The sequence below is a fragment of the Tauraco erythrolophus genome, chromosome 7 (genome assembly GCF_009769465.1).
Source record: "Tauraco erythrolophus isolate bTauEry1 chromosome 7, bTauEry1.pri, whole genome shotgun sequence".
In the NCBI taxonomy this organism is placed as follows: Eukaryota; Metazoa; Chordata; class Aves; order Musophagiformes; family Musophagidae; genus Tauraco; species Tauraco erythrolophus.
The window spans coordinates 21,809,031-21,827,542 of record NC_141471.1 but is presented as its reverse complement, the minus strand read 5'-3'; the positions used below and the strand labels follow the sequence as shown (position 1 = coordinate 21,827,542).

The 18,512-nt window shown below is 39.2% G+C and overlaps 1 protein-coding gene across 1 annotated transcript in view; it reads left to right on the top strand.

The window, feature by feature from the left end:
- Positions 1 to 18,512, top strand: part of PLXDC2 (plexin domain containing 2) — a 278,206-nt gene that overhangs the window by 144,101 nt on the left and 115,593 nt on the right. Inside the window, exons 3-4 of the mRNA XM_086614682.1 lie at positions 470 to 616; positions 6,246 to 6,315. Coding sequence (XP_086470808.1) covers positions 470 to 616; positions 6,246 to 6,315 — 217 coding nt within the window. The remainder of the gene's footprint in view (positions 1 to 469; positions 617 to 6,245; positions 6,316 to 18,512) is intronic.

The following is an 18,512-nucleotide window of genomic DNA, read 5'->3' as shown; positions in this document are numbered from 1 at the left end:
AAAGGGTATTCTAATAAATGATGTTTAGAAAAGTTAAAATATGCAATTCTTTTTGAGGTGTTAGCTGTGAGTACCACTTCATCCCTTTGTTAGAGCATGGCCGTTGTTGCAGGAACTTACTGGCCATCTTGCCTTGAAAGCTGTCACACTTTTTGCCATAGATTTCAGTCATGTGATTACAGGAACTCTATGATTAGGATTTGTGATGGTGAACATTATAATCATAATGTAAGATGATTGCATGAGGTAACTGTTTGCCTTGCAGACTGCTTATGGTTAGGAGCAGAGCTGTCTTTTGCAACACATTTGCAATTTGTACTTTTTTCTTCATTGTTGACTTGCTGTGTAGTCTTTTCTGCTGCTCCCAGGAGCAATAGAACTCAGTATTTCAAGGGTGAATTTTATATAAAGCTAAGGTGCTTCTTCCATTCTAATCTGTAATAGCTGTGGGTTTTTCTCCCCCTTTCAGGAGGATACAGATCACAATTACTATACTTCAAGGACATATGGCCCGTATGATTCTACCAGCCGGGATTTGTGGGTCAATATAGACCAAATGGAAAAAGACAAAGTAAAGATTCATGGGATCCTTTCCAATACCCATCGGCAAGCAGCAGTAAGTTATTACACCTTTTTCTTCTTTGACAGACATGGATGTTTTTCAACAGTGACCAACACAGTAGTTAGTATTACTACTAAGTATTGTGACTGCTGTTCAGAGCTTTATCTCTGAATTGTAGTTAAGCTATGAAAGCCTATGAAATGATTCCAAGTTGCCTTTTTGCACCTGCTCTAACAGTCCTTCAGAGATGCCTTTACAGATATATTTAAAATTCATCTCCTTTTTAAGGATCACAAACTATCAAACACAAACTAGTTGTGTAGCTGAAGTTAGAAGGAATTTTACCATTGACTTCAATAGCAACAGAACTGGGCTCAGGATTAAGTTACTGAAGTTTAAGTGTCCCATTGAGTGTACCAGAGTTTGCACTTCCAATTTGTACAAGGTGTCATGCTTTTTTTTTTTCTTTTGGGAGAACTGATAAAGCTCATGAGAATGTCATATAGTAAGAAAAGTGATAGGTGTGGTCACAATTTCAGGGTATCAACAAAGAAATATCACAAAGAGTATAAGTAAAAATCTTGTTTAACTCATTGTAATCATGCTGCCTGTTAAAATGAGTATGAAAATAATGGGCTTAACGTGCTTACACATGAAATTGAATGCTGCACAATTTATGAGTTGTAGTCTCAGATCTCCATGGCTGGAAACTGCATACATAGAAGAGCCAATATTGGCACGTACAGAAAATTACAACACAGATTTGTGTTTTGTGATGTTCTTGTTTCAGCCATTCACCAGCTTGGCTTGAACAAGAAGTCCTTGGGTTTTGCCAGTTTAAAACCAAAATCTAGTTAATGCCTTATTAAAAAGTTGTATAGTTTTTAAACATGCAGGTATGTTTAACAGTTTTGAAGCTGAGAGAAAAGCCAGATATCATCCATCTTTTCTGTCAGTTTATCTGTTATCTCCCTGGCACCAGCCAGGTGATGGGCTCAGAGGAACGTAAGAGGCAGCAAGAAGAAATACTGTGGTATTTAGCTCAGAATACAAAAAGCAGAGTGGGGTGATAAATCCCCTACATGTGACTAACAGAGAGCCCTATACATAAAATATATTCCTTATAGCCAAAAAGACTGTAAGGAGCCAGGGATAATGCAAATGCAGAGGTTTCAGGCAGTGATATATCTTTGGAGTAGATTTAATAAAACTCTGTATCAGCTATTTTCTTAAGACAATTTCTTTCTAATGAGATAAAAACCTCAAAGCTACCTAAAAGTGAGAACCTGTATTTTCTGCCTTGCCTTCTTCATCTGGGATCCTGGTGCTCTGTGTTGAGGGAGAGAATCGAAACAAATGAAAAAATTAACAAAGGAACTAAATTCACCTATATAAGGTAAAATGTGTTTCCCTAATAAAATCGATTTATGAGACTTGAGACCTAAACATTAGTGAAATTCCTTTGAGAAATTTTAACTTGTCGTCTTCGCTAATCATTAAACAACATCTTCCCCCTCCTTTGTTCTAAGCATTGTTTCCAGTTGGATCCCTGAGATTATACACCTAAAAACGTCAATTGCAAGGGGAAGTTTTGTTGAAGTTATTGAACCAGAGGTTTAAAGTGAAATAATGCTTTTGGTCTGGGTGCGAGATTGGCGTGGAGGACCATTCACCATGGCAGAGGGGAGCTTGGCAGCACAAGGGCTTCAACTCTCTCTCCCCAAAACAAGCAGTTTAATTAAGACTTTTCTGCTGAATGTCAGATGCCCACTCCACCTTTCTGCCAACTCTACCAGAGAAGGCTGTGGTCCCAGTTTAGTGTGCTGACATCCATCTCTATTCATACTTACCCAAACATACCTGGACAAGCTCAAGAAATGGGCCCATGTGAGCCTCGTAAGGTTTAACAAGGCCAAGTGCAAGGTCCTGCACATGAGCCAGTGCAACCCCAGGTATCAATACTGGCTGGGGGATGAAGGGATTGAGAGCAGCTCTGCAGAGAAGGACTTGCAGGTACTGGTGAGCAAAAAGCTGGACATGAGCCGGCAATGTGCGCTCACAGCCCAGAAAGCCAACGGTATCCTGGGCTGCATCAAAAGAAGTGTAGCCAGCAGGTTGAGGGAGGTGATTCTGCCCCTCTATTCTTCTTTCCTTAGACCCCATCTGGAGTGCTGCATCCAGATCTGGGGACCTCAGCATAAGGACAGACATGGACTTGTTGGAGTGGGTCCACAGGAGGGCCACAAAAATGATCAGAGGGTTGTTCAGCCTGGAGAAGAAAAGGCTGTACAGAGACCTTATTGTGACCATTCAGTACTTAAAGATGGGGACAAACATTTTAGCAGGACCTGTTGCAATAGGAAGGGGTAATGGTTTTAAACTAAAAGAGGGTAGATTCAGACTAGATATAAAGAAGAATTTTTTTATGATGAGAGTGGTGAAACACTGGAACAGATTGCCCAAAGAGGTGGTAGATGCCCATCCCTGGAAATATTGAAGGTCAGGTTGAACACGACTCTGAGCAACCTGATCTTGTTGAAGATGTCCCTGCTTATTGCAGGGAGGTTGGACTAGATGACCTTTAAAGGTTCCTTCCAATCCAAACTATTCTATGATTCTCTGATCTTGGACTGTGAACTTGAGTGGCTGCAGCCATCTGTACATGCTGTTTTAAAGACCTGTTTTTCAGAGGTTTGTTTTATATCCCTCCTGAAGGACGATAAAGTACCAGTGAGTCATCTAGGAAGGCTTTATATTTTATTTACAGGTCTATAATTGATTTCTTGTATATGTCTGAGCAAACAACACTCATGTGTACTACACAGCGAAGTTATTTAAAAGTGAAGTTATTTAAAAAAAAAAGATGTTCTCTGTAACTGTATAGCAACCGTGGAGTCATATATTCTGAGCAGATCATGCATAACTAAGCAGCAATCTCTTCCCTTCTCTTCCATAGAGATAAACTTTGCCATTACCCTTTTTAAAAGGGCATTTTGCACATCTTTCTGTGACTTGGTGATTTACATGCTGACAATTTCTAAAGATTAGTCTCAAATTTGACAGGAGAACAAGGAGTCAAATTACTATATGCTAAATATTAATGAATTTCTCGAATGGTAAAAATTTTACACTGAATTTGTGTGTTTTCTTTCATTTGGAAGTATAGAATCCTAAGAGTTCCCGGAAGCTGTCAGTTGGTTTTGCTTCTACTGGAAAAAGTAATAAAGAGAGGATCCATGAGATGATTTGTCTCTATAAACAGTATAGTCATTGATGGAAGTAATACACAAGTTTTAATGGAACAAATAAAATGGCTAGCACTACAGGATCATTAATAGTGATTTTTTTTTTTCAATGTATTGCCACCATCTTCTTAATAGTATAGTAAAATTTTAGGTGTGGCTTGGATGCTCAGTGTGTTTAGACTAGATATCTAATAATTGATTACTTAAATACCAAACTAGATACAGGATCACCTCATACTTGGAAACTCAATTCCCTTTCCTGTCAGTCCAGTCTATCATTTATGCATGGAGAAATAATTTTTATTCCAGTAGGTTGAAAATCCTGATACTCTTTCTGAAAAATGAGGTATGCTTCCTAGCAGCAAAAGTAAAAACACATTTATTTCTAGATTTATTTCTAGTGGCTGTTCCAATATTACACTTCAAAATATTCCTTGTTCTTTAATACAGTATTGTAATAAACAATTGTCTGTATTAAACATTTTTACATTGTCAGAATTAGAGGCATCACTTTTTGATTGAAGTCAATGGGAGATCTATATCAGGCTTGAGTGGGCATAGCATTAAGTCTTTATTGCAAACATCTTTGTGCTAACATTTAGATTACAGCAATTTAGAAGGCTGTTAAGGGGGCATAGTTGTCTTTTGAAGTAGTTTAATGGTTATTGTGTTATACAGAAAGTTAATGCTAATAAGTAAAATGGACTACAGTGTATAAAGGAAAGAGTGAAGGTTTGGTCAGAAAACTGATGTTTTTAAGTGTGTTTGGTAGAGCAAGACCATAATTTAAACTGAGTGCATACATAAACATAGCATACACCTCAGCAGTGAAAACTTCAGAAAATGGAAAAAAAAAAAATCACATGTTTAGGTTAATTCATGAGCTGTCTTTTGCATATGCTGTTTTGATTATGTTCTATCATTATGAAATGTTCAGTTGTATATCCATATTTATGTATATACAGAAAGGGTCATTAGAACCTGCTCAGTCCAATTAACACAATGCAAATGGATTTTGCATTTTAATTAGAAACAAACAAACAAAATAATAAATCCTGTCAAAAATCTGTCTTCCAGTTAAGTGGAAAGAAAATCTAATTTAAAGTTACTGTAAATCTTCAGATGTTAATTTCGTGCTAAATAATTCTTTAAACATTTCTAGTGGATGTAAATAGAATTCTTCCGGAGAGAAGAAATACTCAGATATAATCTGAGATTAATAAACCCAGGATTGAAATAATGGTAGGGAAAATAAAGACAAAATTCTCTTTCCCCCCCCCCTCTTTTTTTTTCTTTTTTTAAATGTATGAACTGCTGCCCTTTCTTAAATGGAGACATCAAAGATTAGGGTTGAGAGACAGTCATCAACAATCCATCTTCACACCAATTTCTACTGTAGTAATTCCTCCTAAATAACAAATAATAATGGCTGCATACCCAGTCCCTATTTTGACTTAAGGCTATTATGGAAGTTATGTGGTTTTTATGGGATATTACATTTAAACAGTGAAAATGTTTATCCCTTACTGGGATTTCAGCACTCCTTTCTGTCATGACTACCACTTTGTTCAGTTTAACCAGGTAGCACGCCAAATGATGATTATGGGTGGCCGCAATAATCAGTGAGCTTTGGGAAAGGAGTAGAATAGATGGGAGAGAGCCACAGGCAGAGAGGGAAAATGAATTTGGGTTTCAGTGGTCCTTTATGGTTAACTTAGGTGAGGAGAAGAGTCTATTCCCCAAATAACAGTTCTCTGCTGTGAATTCAACTGATAAAGGAGAGTCACCTGAAGGCTGCCGGGGGGGAAAAAAGATTTTTCTTCCTTTTTTATCTTGCAGTAAGTACCTTAAGTAGATTTTGTTAATACCTCTGTTGAATATTTCTTTATAAATCGTTTCAGCTCCTAGTTAATGGTACTGGTGTCATGTGGGTGTGATAAAGGAATTGCCTTCTAGTGACTAGCCTTGGTCAGATAAGCCCCCAGGTAGCAGTAGGATGTCAAGGAGAGCACTGAAAGAGCATTTGGCAGAGGAGCAAACCACCAGCAGCCAAGGGAGTGGGCATCCTGTAAAACTTAGATATTGATAAGGCCTTGAATATTGATGGCTCCTCTTAAGAAAGAGGTTAAAGCAACGTTTTATGAGGAAAAACTCTACAAATCTTTATCAGTTTCATTCTTATGAGAGAGTTATAATGTCTGCTGATATGTTTTATTTTCTGAAGTCTCTGATTATGAAGATCCACTGCTTTCAGGTGTTTAAGTGCTACACAGAATTGTTTCTAGTTAGCTATTGGCAATTCCAAATTAAGAATAGCAAGGCTCAGGTGAAAAATAAAACATAATGAAACAGATGTTTGAAGTGGAGGACTGTTCATTTTGTTTTCTCTTACTTTTCTGCACAATATCGATTTTATTTTCTGATGTTGTTCCTTTCAGAGAGTGAATCTGTCCTTCGATTTTCCATTTTATGGCCATTTTCTACGAGAAATTACTGTGGCAACCGGGGGTAAGTGGCTTTCTAACCATTTCCTTTGAGTAATATGAGAAGAGTTTCTTACAGCTATTTAAAATATCTTTTTCCCCTGTATATGTCAAGAGATAAACTGCAGCATTTATTTAGGAAATTTTCCTTTCCAAGAAAGAAAATTACAAAATATAGATATGATGAAAAACCTCCAGCTGCTCAAGTTGAACTGTTAGAGAATCCTCTCAGTGTAAGACTTTGTAGCATTAATCATTTTCTATTTAGGTATTTCCCCCAGAAATCTTTTGTGTGTTTGTGTGTGTCTGGAGCAGTTGCACTTACGGAGATAGTGCCGGAGCCAAAACAAGGCAGGAAACAGGTTTTGCCTGCATTGAAGGCAGAGGATTTACTATCCAAAGATAAGAAGTGCTGCATGAAGTACCTAGCTTGTCACCTGTAAGACAAAACCCATTGTGGTGTGTTGCCTTGGTGTGGCACAGTGTCTGTGACAGTACCATGGTGTCCCTCTCCTCCTTCTGTGGGGTAAGAAGGGAGGTATGGCACAGCTCGAGCTCCTGGTCTTATAGCTCTGGGAACCACTGATGGCTCTTAGTTGAGGCTTCCCCTCCCACTGTTGCTGGCTGCTGCTTGAACCAATCTCCTGCAGTAGGAACAGCCATTGACCCCTCCAGCTCCCCCCTTGCTCCGCCTCCTTGAGAGACAAAAAGGCAACCAGAGGAAAATGAAATGACGTGGAAGACAACAAATGAGAAAAAGAAGGAGGAGGAGTAAGAGTTGAAAAATGAAAACAGAGAGGCAGAGGGCAGTATCACAGAGCACACCCACAGCATCCTCTGGTCCTCGAACGTGTCCAGCAAGTTCATGGACTCCAGCTGGTGGTGCTCTGCCTAGAGGTGTGACAGGACAGGCAAACAGAAACAGGAGCCACCATCACCAGGACCAATCCTACCCTGTCCCTAGTGATAAAGACAAGTTTTCAGTGCTTTTTATACTGTTTGGTCTACTGTTTCTTAGTAACCAAGATTTTTTACAATGGCATTTCTATTATTAGAGATCTGGAACACTTCCAGAGGTTGTTCTGAGATCAAAAGAATGACAGAGTTAATGTGTACAGGAGTCCCACATGGCAGATGTCCACTTCCTGGAGAACAGGATATGATTAATTATGCTAATGACAACACTACAAACTGTTTTTACCTCCAAATCATAAATTAAATAACCTTGTTAAAAGGACAGTTGAGGACAATGGCACATTAAATCCCTGTCACAATAAAAATGTCTACCCAAATGGTTTCTGCCATCATTCATGGAGGGTGCATTGTGGTATAGTAGGCTTTCCAAATTACTCAAGATGATTTTGAAATTTCTGAGGTGTAAGTCTCAACTTTTTCTTTGTTTTAACTAATATTTATTTCTTCTTCTGAATGGTTTTGCTGAGCTGATTGTGTTTGACTAAGGAAAGGAAGAACAGGGAGTGAAAATAGCTGGTTTGAGGGCTTCATTCACTGTTGTCCTTAGCCTGTATTTGACAAGGCCATTTACTACTTCAAAACTAGGGGGTACAACAGCTTATAGTATTATTAACATAATTAGTAATTTGTGGTTTTTGGGATATGGGCATCTATTTCCCCATATATAGAGAACATTTTTAAAGTAACCTCTGAAATCTTTGATAATAACAGATAACAAAAGAAGACATGGAGTTTTGGTTTTTTTGTGAAGCTTTCTAAAGTTTATGCTCTACAGGCCACAAGTGTGGTTATTTCTGTAATAAACCACTCATGAGTTAGTGAGTCATGTTGTGAACGTCAGGGAGCTAAGCTCAGGAAGTCTGTTTCGTTGCCTGTCACTGATACTCCTAACAGAGCTCGGTGGCTGTGGAGGTGGGAAAACCCTCTCTGTGTTACAGCTCTCCAGGCAGTAACACAGCCCTTCTCACGGGGGTCCTTGAAGCTCCGTGACTCTACATCCCACTCAACATGCAACAATGCTTCATACTTGGTTGTATTAGTTTTCCATGCTCACGGTAGTAAGTACCTCTGTTTATTCTCTGTGACTTATTGTTTTGTTTATCAGTGTATGTTTTCTAGTGCAGCCTTGTATCAGATACTGCAAATTACTTTGGAATTTTTTTCCTTTTATGGCATCTCTCATGGACTGAACATTTCTCAATGGTATTGCTATGCCTGTAGCAGCATTGCAGAGGACAGTGGTAGCTAACCCAGATTATTATGGATTTTCATTAAAATTTATATTTGTTGCCTGGGATTAATAAAGATTTTAATTTTATCTTTGGAATTTCTCCTGATGGTTTGAATGATCAGAGATCATGAGGGGTCTTAATCTAGTCTCAGTCTCTGCTCCTGCCATGGAATAACTGAATATTATTATATGTGACCTGTAAATCAAGAACGTGTAATAGAACTGAACTGCCTGGGAACATGAAATACACTTGACTTTCACATTTAACTATAGATATTTAGTAACAACAAGGGAAACAGTAAATTAAAAAAAATACTTCTGTATTATTATATACTGGGAAAACAGTACTTTGATCATAGAACTTTTGTATAGACTTACACTATCAAGGAGATAGTTAAGCAGTTATTTATAAAAGAATGCCTTAGGTCCATCAGGTTTTATTGGGAAATGCTGACAACTTAGCATGGGTACATTTCTGGTATTTTATCTTCAATTCTTTCTCTTCTCTTTTTTTTTTTTGGTAATAGCTGGCGGTTTTTGCAACATATAGCAGATAGAAAAATCAAGGCTAGTAGGCTATTGTAAGAAATTCATAGAATCATAGAATGGTTTGAATTGGAAGAGATCGTCTTGTTCCACTCCCCCTGCTATGGGCAGGGACATCTTCAACTAGATCAAGTTGCTCAAAGCCCCATCCAGCCTGACCTTGAATACTTCCAATGATGGGACATCCACAGCTTCTCTGGTCAGCTCATTCCAATGTCTCAACACCACCATCTACCTTCTTTCAGTTTAAAACCATTACGCCTTGTCCTGTCACTACAGACCCTGGTAAAAGTCTCTCTCTTTCTCTAATAAAAAGTTTTATTATAAACCCATCTTTAATTATTGAAAGGTCACAATAAGATCTGCCCAGAGCCTTTTCTTCTGCAGGCTGAACAACCTGAACTCTCTCAGCCATTCTTCATAGCAGAGGTCTTCCATCCCTCTGATCATTTTTGTGGCCTTCCTCTGGACCCGGTCCAACAAGTCCATGTCTGTCTTATGCTGGGGTCCCCAGATCTGGATGCAGCACTCCAGATGGGGTCTCAGGAAAGTAAGGTAGAGGGGTAGAATCTTATCCCTTGACCTGCTGACCACGCTTTTGTTGCAGCCCAGGACACAATTGGCTTTCTGGGCTGCAAACACACATCGATGGCTCATATCTACCAATATCCCCGATTACTTCTCCACAGAGCTGCCCTAAATCCCTTCATCCCATCTATATTGATATTGGAGATTGCCCTGATGGTGGTACAGGAGCTTGTGCTTGGCCTTTTTGAACCTCAGGACGTACATATTGGCCTACTTCATGGAAGGCCGCTTACATTATGTATTCATGTTATCCCTTTTAATTTAAGTAAATGAGAGATAGCACTAGGGCAACAGGAGATGGTAATTTTGGAAGGATTGTTGCAGAATTTACATAAACTTCGGCTAAGAGGTAGCAAACTTCCTTGCTGGACAAGCTTTCCTACATCGTCTCCTTGCATTTTCTTCCAAAGCATCTGGTCCCACATGGTGTTAGAGAAAGGATTCAAAAGGAATTGCACTGTATAGTTCAGCCCAATATGGTAGTTCTTATATTCTTCAGAAAAAGCAGCAAAACTTATTCATGTATTTTGTCTGAAGACTGAGCATGCAAATTATTCTCTATTTCAATAGCAATCATATTTTTATAAGTAGTGTAATATATATCTATTCACTGGGTCTTAGACGAGATGTCTTCTATCCTCTGTCTTCTTACGATTTTGTTTGTAGCAGGAAGCATGCAGTAGGGGAGATTGCAGCGAATACATAGAAGTAGTGTTTAGAATATGACCAGAGTATTTGTACAAGTAAAAATAAAGCAATAGTCATCTTCAAATAGTCATGTAAAACTTGGGCTTAATTTGGGGCTAATTCCTACTAAATAACTTTCCCTTATTTGAAAAGTTTATTTACTTCCCCTTAGCCTTTTTTTTCTGGATGAGCAACATCTGGAAGCTCCAAAAGAGATTAGATAATCCTGCCAATCTATATAACCTTTGATGTAGCCAGTCTTTCAAGAACTGTCACTGAAAAGAAAACCGTGTGTGCATCACCAAAAAAATTTACAGTTTTCTGATAAGTAACTGTTGACTTGGATTCTATTGTGGTTTTTGTTAATGTTTTCAATTGATCAATTTTCTCCATCTGTAGTGAAAGTTTTTAGATTGGTCCAGCAAATTCTTTCATGACTAGAATTTTCTGATATTGAGGTTGTTCCCTTTGAACCATCCATCGTGTTTTATTCCCAAAGCCAGTGACTGCTCTGCAAAACAGAAGACAATGCAAGTATTAACATGCAGATTATGACTTTACACTTGAATGTTTTGCTAGCAAATTCATTTCAGTTAATTATGATATCATTACTGAAACAAAATGTTCAGAACTGAAAGAAACTGTTACTCCTGGAACATCAGTACCCAACATGTAGGAGTAATTTCTTTCAGCAAACTAAAAATGGAAATTAGGTCTGTGAGCTCAATCCTGAAGTCTCTGGTTAGTTTTTCACTCAGTCTTAACTCGGGCAAGTGGCTATCTTTTTTCAAAGTTCAAAGGGAGAAAATAAGGTCTGAATCTAGGAGAGAAAGTAGATGAAGAGCAGTAGAAGGTTGAAGCTTAGTTTGCTCTGGGACATGAATGTGTAGACCCCAACTAGATGGACTATACCAGGACGAGAGGATGCTGATGATTAGGGGACAGAATGAATGAGAGGAAGGGGTTTACCACTGCAGTGGTGTAGTAAGGAGCTAGGAGCCCCGTGAGGTAAATGAGCTGAAAGAAGTTTATACACTGAAAAGGCAGGGTGTAATTGGATGTGGTTTCAATTGACAGGGAGCTCTGGATTGTAGCAAGGAGACGGTATTATCCTGGAAAAGCTAGAAGGAAGAAAAACTGCAGGAGGAATGGAGGGAGGGAGAAATCAATCACTACTATTAGGATAAGTAATAGCTGTTTAATAGATCGGCAATTTCAGCTCTCTCAGTGAAGAAGCTACTGGTACTGGAAGTACTGGTGTTGAGGAGCACAGATGAGTGGCACAAGAGAGGAAAACAGATGGGAATGAAAAGATGAAACTTCAATGTTACACTTCTTTGGTGCTCTCTATACTCTATCATGCAGGTTATGATGTTGGAAATGAGTGTGTTTCTGCAGGTACGTGAAATTGGAAACAAGAATACTGTAGAAATGACAAAAGAATACAAAGCAAAGAATTGTGGCAGGCTTCCATGTGGAAAAACATGAAAATCAGCATGCTTAGCAGTATATAAGTTACACTAGGAAAACCACAGAATTGTAGAGGGATAAATTACAAATTGAACAGGTAGGAGCAACACCTGATGACTTGTAACAGGCAAAGACGACAATCTACTCCAGCAGCTTCTGAACATGTCAGTGACTGCCTGGACATCCCATGAAAAATTCAATTTGAAAGACACATCTTTATAAGCATAACTTATAAGATGTATGCTATCAAGAAGAAAGAAGTAACAGAGAAAGAAGAGGTTAATATTTGGTGAAGGAAAGCAAAAGGGGACTGAGTGACATAGGTGCTTTGTGAAAGCTTAACTGATTCACAATGGATTGATCACTGGTCGTGCTCGAAGGGACACTGTAGAAGTTTAAAATAACTCTGCTATGAGCTACAGACATGGACATAGCCTGCAGACAAATTTACAAGTAAAACGGACTATATACAAATGGTGCAAGTCATCCAGCTGTGCCAACATTTATATCCATGTTTGTCAGCCTGAACACATATACAGTCAGTAGAAACGTAATCAACGTAGTCAGCAGAATCTATGAGCACTGAAGGCAGATGTTGAAAGTAGGTTAGATGAATTGCACCCTGTGTTTAATTCTCTCTATATATCAATGTATAAATATATTGCTACAAATAAAGCTGAGCGCTGAGCTTACTATTGAGATATTTTACTAGCTGGCATAAAGAAGGTTCCAGAAATGTCTACCTGCCTCATGCAATAGCAAATGCACAAATACAAATCAGAAAAAAAAAAAAAGTGGAACTCAAAGTTGTTGCAGGAAAAAAACATGAATCGAAAATGTTCTGCATAGGTAGGATTCTTATATAAGAATCACAACAAGAAACTGCTGTTAGAAAGCTTGCAACTGCTAAACCAGTCAAAAGATAGTTAAAATGGCATCTCGTAGGCAATCAAATCATAGCTCTGAAAATAAAAGACTTTGGATGTTTGAAACAACCTGGAATGCCGAAGACAGCGTGTATTGGCCAAATATAACCAAGGATATTAGAGGACTGATGGGAGTGTACGGTGAGTACAGCAGTAGGAGACAATAAAAACGTGCAGTAGGTTTTGCAGCGGAGTAGAGATGGGCCTTTAAAAAGCAAGCCGTGTCTTACCTCATTGCTGTAGCTTACTGCTCAGAGATCTGGATGCTAGACAGCCTGTCAGACACTTCCACAGCAAGTAATGGACCCAAAGCACTGACTCATTTCAGCAGAGCAATAGGCTATTCCAGCCTGAGACATTTGAGGCAATGACTCCCAGTCATCCTGTAGTCAGTTTCTGGCATTTATCTGAGGATGGGAATTCAGTCACATATAGCCCTGCTGAAGTTGGAACAAGCGGTTAAATTTGTAAAGACTGTATTAAAATCTGGTGAGATAGTATTTGATAAATCATCCTTCAGTAAAGTAACAATCCTGAGCAACAGACGGAGGAATGATTTGAAACAATCCTTGTGGTGGAGATGCTGCCTGGGCATTTCTACCACTGTTAATAATGGAAAGCGTACCAAAGAAAGAAATAAAAAGGCCACTGTGATCGATTAAAGTTGGTAATTTTCTAAAACTGAAATCACTCTTTGTGTGACTATGTCACTAAGGTCAGATTGTATCCTTAAAAATATTTGTACTTATTAAAGACAGAGGTTTCTGTGCATATAAGACACACAGAGCTTTTCGCAAAACTGCAACTGTTTTACGCGCTATTGACCCAAGATAAAATCACAGACATTGAAGGCACTGAAATAAATTTTCCACTCAAATCTGATGTTATCGGAACCTGTGCTGATGAGCAGCTATGAGGTACCTGAGCATGGTCTCTAAACACCAACCAGTCAGGACAACCAATTCAAAATCATCTTTTAGTCTTAGAAGAAAGAATCACACTTGTTCCAGTATCAAACTGTTTATATGTGTGTATATTGCTTGTGGGAAAGTAACAGAGACAAAAAATCTTGGGTTAGCTAGCTGGTTAGGTACTTAAAAGCTTAAATTCTACACAGAGAAACACATTTTGAATTTCCTTTTGGATGTTGAGTATTGAGGATTATGGTATTTGTGTTTAATTGTACAGTTTTCAACACATCAGGAAGGATATTATGAAAAATAAGTACCGAAGTGCAGAGAATTCTAATATAATTTGCATCATGTTTTGCAGTACTTTCAGGGAAAGAAGATCAATGAAAGAGGAGAATATGCTGTGGGGAAAGGAATACCACCTGATGTTGCACTGTTTCAGCTCTATCTTTTGGTGTTGGCATACAGAGGAATACCTCTGAGCAGGAGGGAAATCTGTCTGCCTAGCTGGAGGCGCTATGTAAATAGAAGGATCCACGGGGTTAGGATCTGAGATTGTTAAGGGTGAGGGTGGTTGTGAATTTGCAGCTTGGAGTAAGCCTATGTTACTGAAAAATTATCTGGAGATTTCCAGTCCTCAGAGGACAATTATGCTTACATGCATTTTCACTGTACCTCATAAATTTACTTTCTTAAATTTTCAAAAGCCAGTCGATAGGTGGAGTGAAGTTTGTCTGGCTCTCTGGTGTATAACTTGTTGGAGAAATCTCAGTCAGGCTTTTCTGGTTGTTCCTGCTGCTCTCGACCTTTCAGCACAGGAGGCAGCAGGAAATGTGTTCATCACTTAATGGAGAGCTCTTTGATAACAAAAATTGCCCTATGGGCAACATCTGGTAAATGGCAAAGGTGATATAAAGGAGAGTGAAACACAGTGTTTCTAGCCAAAATCAGTGACTCGGGCTACCCTGTGTCTGTTGCAGAGGATTACGCTTGTCATCACCAGTGGGCAGCTCACTCTGTAAGGGCCGTAGAGGTCTTGCTGTTGACTGGCAAATATCAGCTCACACAATTGTCTTCTGTTCACCTCCTCACTTCCTTTCTGATTCTGATGTTTTATATTGCCATATGGCTTTAAAAAAAAAAAATTCTCCAAATATAACTTCTTTTGTCTGTCATTCCTTAGTCAAGTGTCCCTTCTGGAACTACCTCTCCTGTTTCTGTAAGGGGAGATAGCCCTTTTATTAGCTTGCCCTGGAAAATCTGTTTTTTTTCTTGCTTTCCATCAGTGAACTCTTACAACTCTTCCTGCGCCTGCCCTTTTGCTTTATCTTTATGAATTGGATCAGAAACACTTAGGGCAAAGAGAGTGATAAACTTTAGAAAACAAAATGATCCATACACCTTGACATCACTCTGACCTTCACATAGGAAGGCATTTACCAACTTTGTGAGGCTTATGGGCAGTAGTTGCACTGAAGTGGTAACAGGACTTAAAATTATCACATTTGTGTTTGTGACGTTCTGTTTCATACAATAACAGGTAACTAGCTAAAGCATTTGCCTACATGTAATGCCAAAAAAGCACTTAAATAATTTCACAGATCAGACACTTAACATTAAACCATTTAATTTATTATTAAGGCAGAAAGCATTCAAGATAGCCAGTGACTGCTCCACTGAACAGTGGGAAGTTGATAGGTATACGCTATGTCTAAGATGGATCCATCACTTTTTATTGTAGAATTTTATAGTAGACATATATCTCATGTTCAGCCTTTATAGTAGCATTGCAAAGTTTCAATAATATTGTGCTTTTACACCACAGTAAAGATTTTTAACGCATGACAAGTCTTTATTTTCTGCATGTCCTACAAAATATAATGTTTATTTGCTTTGCTGCATGCTTATAAGTTAAAGAATAAACTTCAATCCATTTCTGCCTTTTTACCAATTGACTTGTAAAAGCTACTGTGTATGTCCAGTCTCATAAAATTTTATGTGGTTTTATTTTGTCTTTCCTACCTTATAACATAATTTTAGCTCCTATTCTCAATGTAAGAGATTGAATAATTGAACTCTGCAAACCCCAGTTGAAAAGTCATTTACTGAGGAAAAAAAAAAATCATTCCCAAACCAAAACTAGGCAATTGGAAGATGATGAGAAAAATGTGTAATATATTTAGTTTCTAATTAAATGAGGAAATTCCTCATTAAGAGTGAGAAATAGGCCTTTTGTTGCTACAAGGCAGTATTTCATAAAAATAATGTATTAGTGTGGAAGTTCTGGGCCTAATGAAATGTGCTCAGTCCATAAAGCTTCTAGAGTTGTAAAACTGTACTTGTATATATCTGTTTCATAAAGTCAAAATAAAAAACATGCTGGCAGTTGGTTACAAACATTTAAAAATAATTAAGTATTTCAAAGCACAGAGCGTTTAGAGACCAATCAGGCTGAGAGATGTGTTGAAAATTCAGCTCAGAGTCAATATTAATTATTACACATAAGAACTACTGTAAGTTGCAGTATTTCTGATAGGAGATGGGGTTGTTATCAGTTTGAATTCTGTTCAAATATAATTAAGAATTATCCTTTTCCAAGAGGTAACGTCTAACTTTTGTAAAAGCTCTATTCCTTTTCCTCTTAAGCAAGTTTTTACTGTTTTTTTCTTTGATGTATTGAATTCGTAATGTTATCAGTTTAAATGCAAAGGGCTATTAAAAGCTTTTCAGTCAGTTGGACCCATGTGCATCTTAGTGAGGGCTCTTTCCTTTTTGTCTTTCAGAGGAGCGTGTTTCGTGACTCAAATCAGGCTGTTGTATTAAAATTCTGGATGTGAAACCCTGTACATTATGTGATACTATTGCTGTCTGATACCATAGCACCATGTACTGTTGCTGAATACTTGCAAAAGCCAAGGAAACTGAGGGCTTAATCTTCATCACATGTCATTATCCATGTCTGTAAACGCCATAAATTTATTTTCTTATTCTTAGGAAACTTGTACTTTTCCTTGTGTTTCTTCTGAAATCTAGAGATTCCTGCACTGACTGATCATTTAGAAATGACTGTTAAAATAACTGGTCACAGAAATTATATCCTGATCCTTCTGCCATCACAGTAGGTTGTACAGCTCCTCACATTGCCGCAGGATGTTTTCCTAAGTGCCTGTGTTTCCTATCAGGGCAACTCTTCAGTTCAGGGTAGCTGCTTTGTTAAAATCATGTTTGATTTGTTAAAAACATGTTCTACATCCAACCCCACCCCTGCTCCTCTTCCGAAATCGCTGAGTGTATTTACAAGTTGTAGCAGAGCAACAGTCAAAGGGTAAAGTGTCAAAGTCTGTGGGTGTGCTGGTTACGTGGTGGGGGTTTGGGTAGCAGAGGAGGGGCTGCAGGGACACTTCCTGGCAGGAGCTCCTAGAAGCTTCCCTGGCTCCAAGTCGGACCTGCCTCTGGCCAGGGCTGAGCTGACAGCACCTCTGTGAATAACATGTTTAAGCAGGGGCAAAGAAACTCGCACCATGCGGGACCTGCAACTGAGAGGGCGGAGGCGAGGGCCACACTGGGCCACAGCCACTCAGCTGGAGATGGCCATGGCGGCGCAGCTCGGAGAGCTCCGAAGCACCCCACTCCTGGGGCACCCACTGGGCAGGGTTTGTCCTGCTGGGACTGCTGAGGTTAGTCAAGAGGACTGAGACCTGAGAGAAATGGCCCCACAGACACTAAGGGCAGTGAAGATGGAGCAGGAGGAGGTGCCAGAGCTGAGATTCCCCCGCAGCCCGTGGTGAGATGGCAGTGGCCCTCCAACCACCTGGGGAGATTAACGGTGAAGCAGAGACCCACCCACAGCCTGTGGAGAACCCCACGCTAGAGCAAGTAGCTGCACCCAAAGGAGTTTGAAAATGACTGTCTCTTGTGGGAAAGGACCCCATGCTGCTGGAGATTAATGGTGGAGCAGAGAGGTAGCTGCAGTCTATGGAGGACCCCACACTGGATCCAGTGACTGTGCCCTAAGAAGTTGTGACTCCATGGGAAGCCCATGTTAGAGTAGTCTGCTGGATTAGGATTACATCCTGTGGGAGGGAATCACGTTGGAGAGTTTCGTGGATGGCTCTCCCCTGTGGAAAGGGCCCCTACACTGGAGCAGAGGCAGTGTGTGAGGAGTCCTCCCCCTGAGGAGGAAAGAGTGGCAGAAACAGTGTGTGACAAACTGACCGCAACCCTTATTCCCTGTCCTTGCCCCCCTGTGCTGCTGAGGGGGAAGAGGTAAAGCTGGGAAGAAAGGAGAGATGGGGGAGGATGTGTTTAAGATCTGGTTTTGTTTTCTTCTTATTATCCTCTCTGATGCTCTTGGTAATGAATTAAATTGGTATTTTCCCCCAGTCAAGTGTGTTTTGCCCTGGTGAGTGATCCCTGCCTGTCTTTTTCTCAACCCTGGAGCCTTTTGTTACATTTTCTCATTCCCATCCCACTGTGGCAGGGAGGAGTGAGTGAGCGGCTGCATGGTGTGTAGTTGCCAGCTGGGCTAAACCATGACAGTGTTTGTTGTTTGTTTTTTGGGTTTTTTTTTTTCCACAAGACATTTATGTTAGGTGGTATTAGTTAAAAGAAAAGAATAATATGGACCAAGTTTTTGCATGTGTATAGATAAAGTGCGTTTAATTCTGTCAGGAAAGGATATTAGAAATATTACATTTGGAAGAACTCGTAAACTGTTATGTCAGTTCAATTTAAAGCTATGATTAGGTGACAGTCCTATTCACTTAATAATTTTTTCCTGGAAATGAATGTGTCTTTCTCAACTTTTACACTGTCCAGTTTAATATTTAAAATGGTATCTCAACAGTTCATATGATGATGTATTACAAGGTGTTTAAGCTAGTGCAAT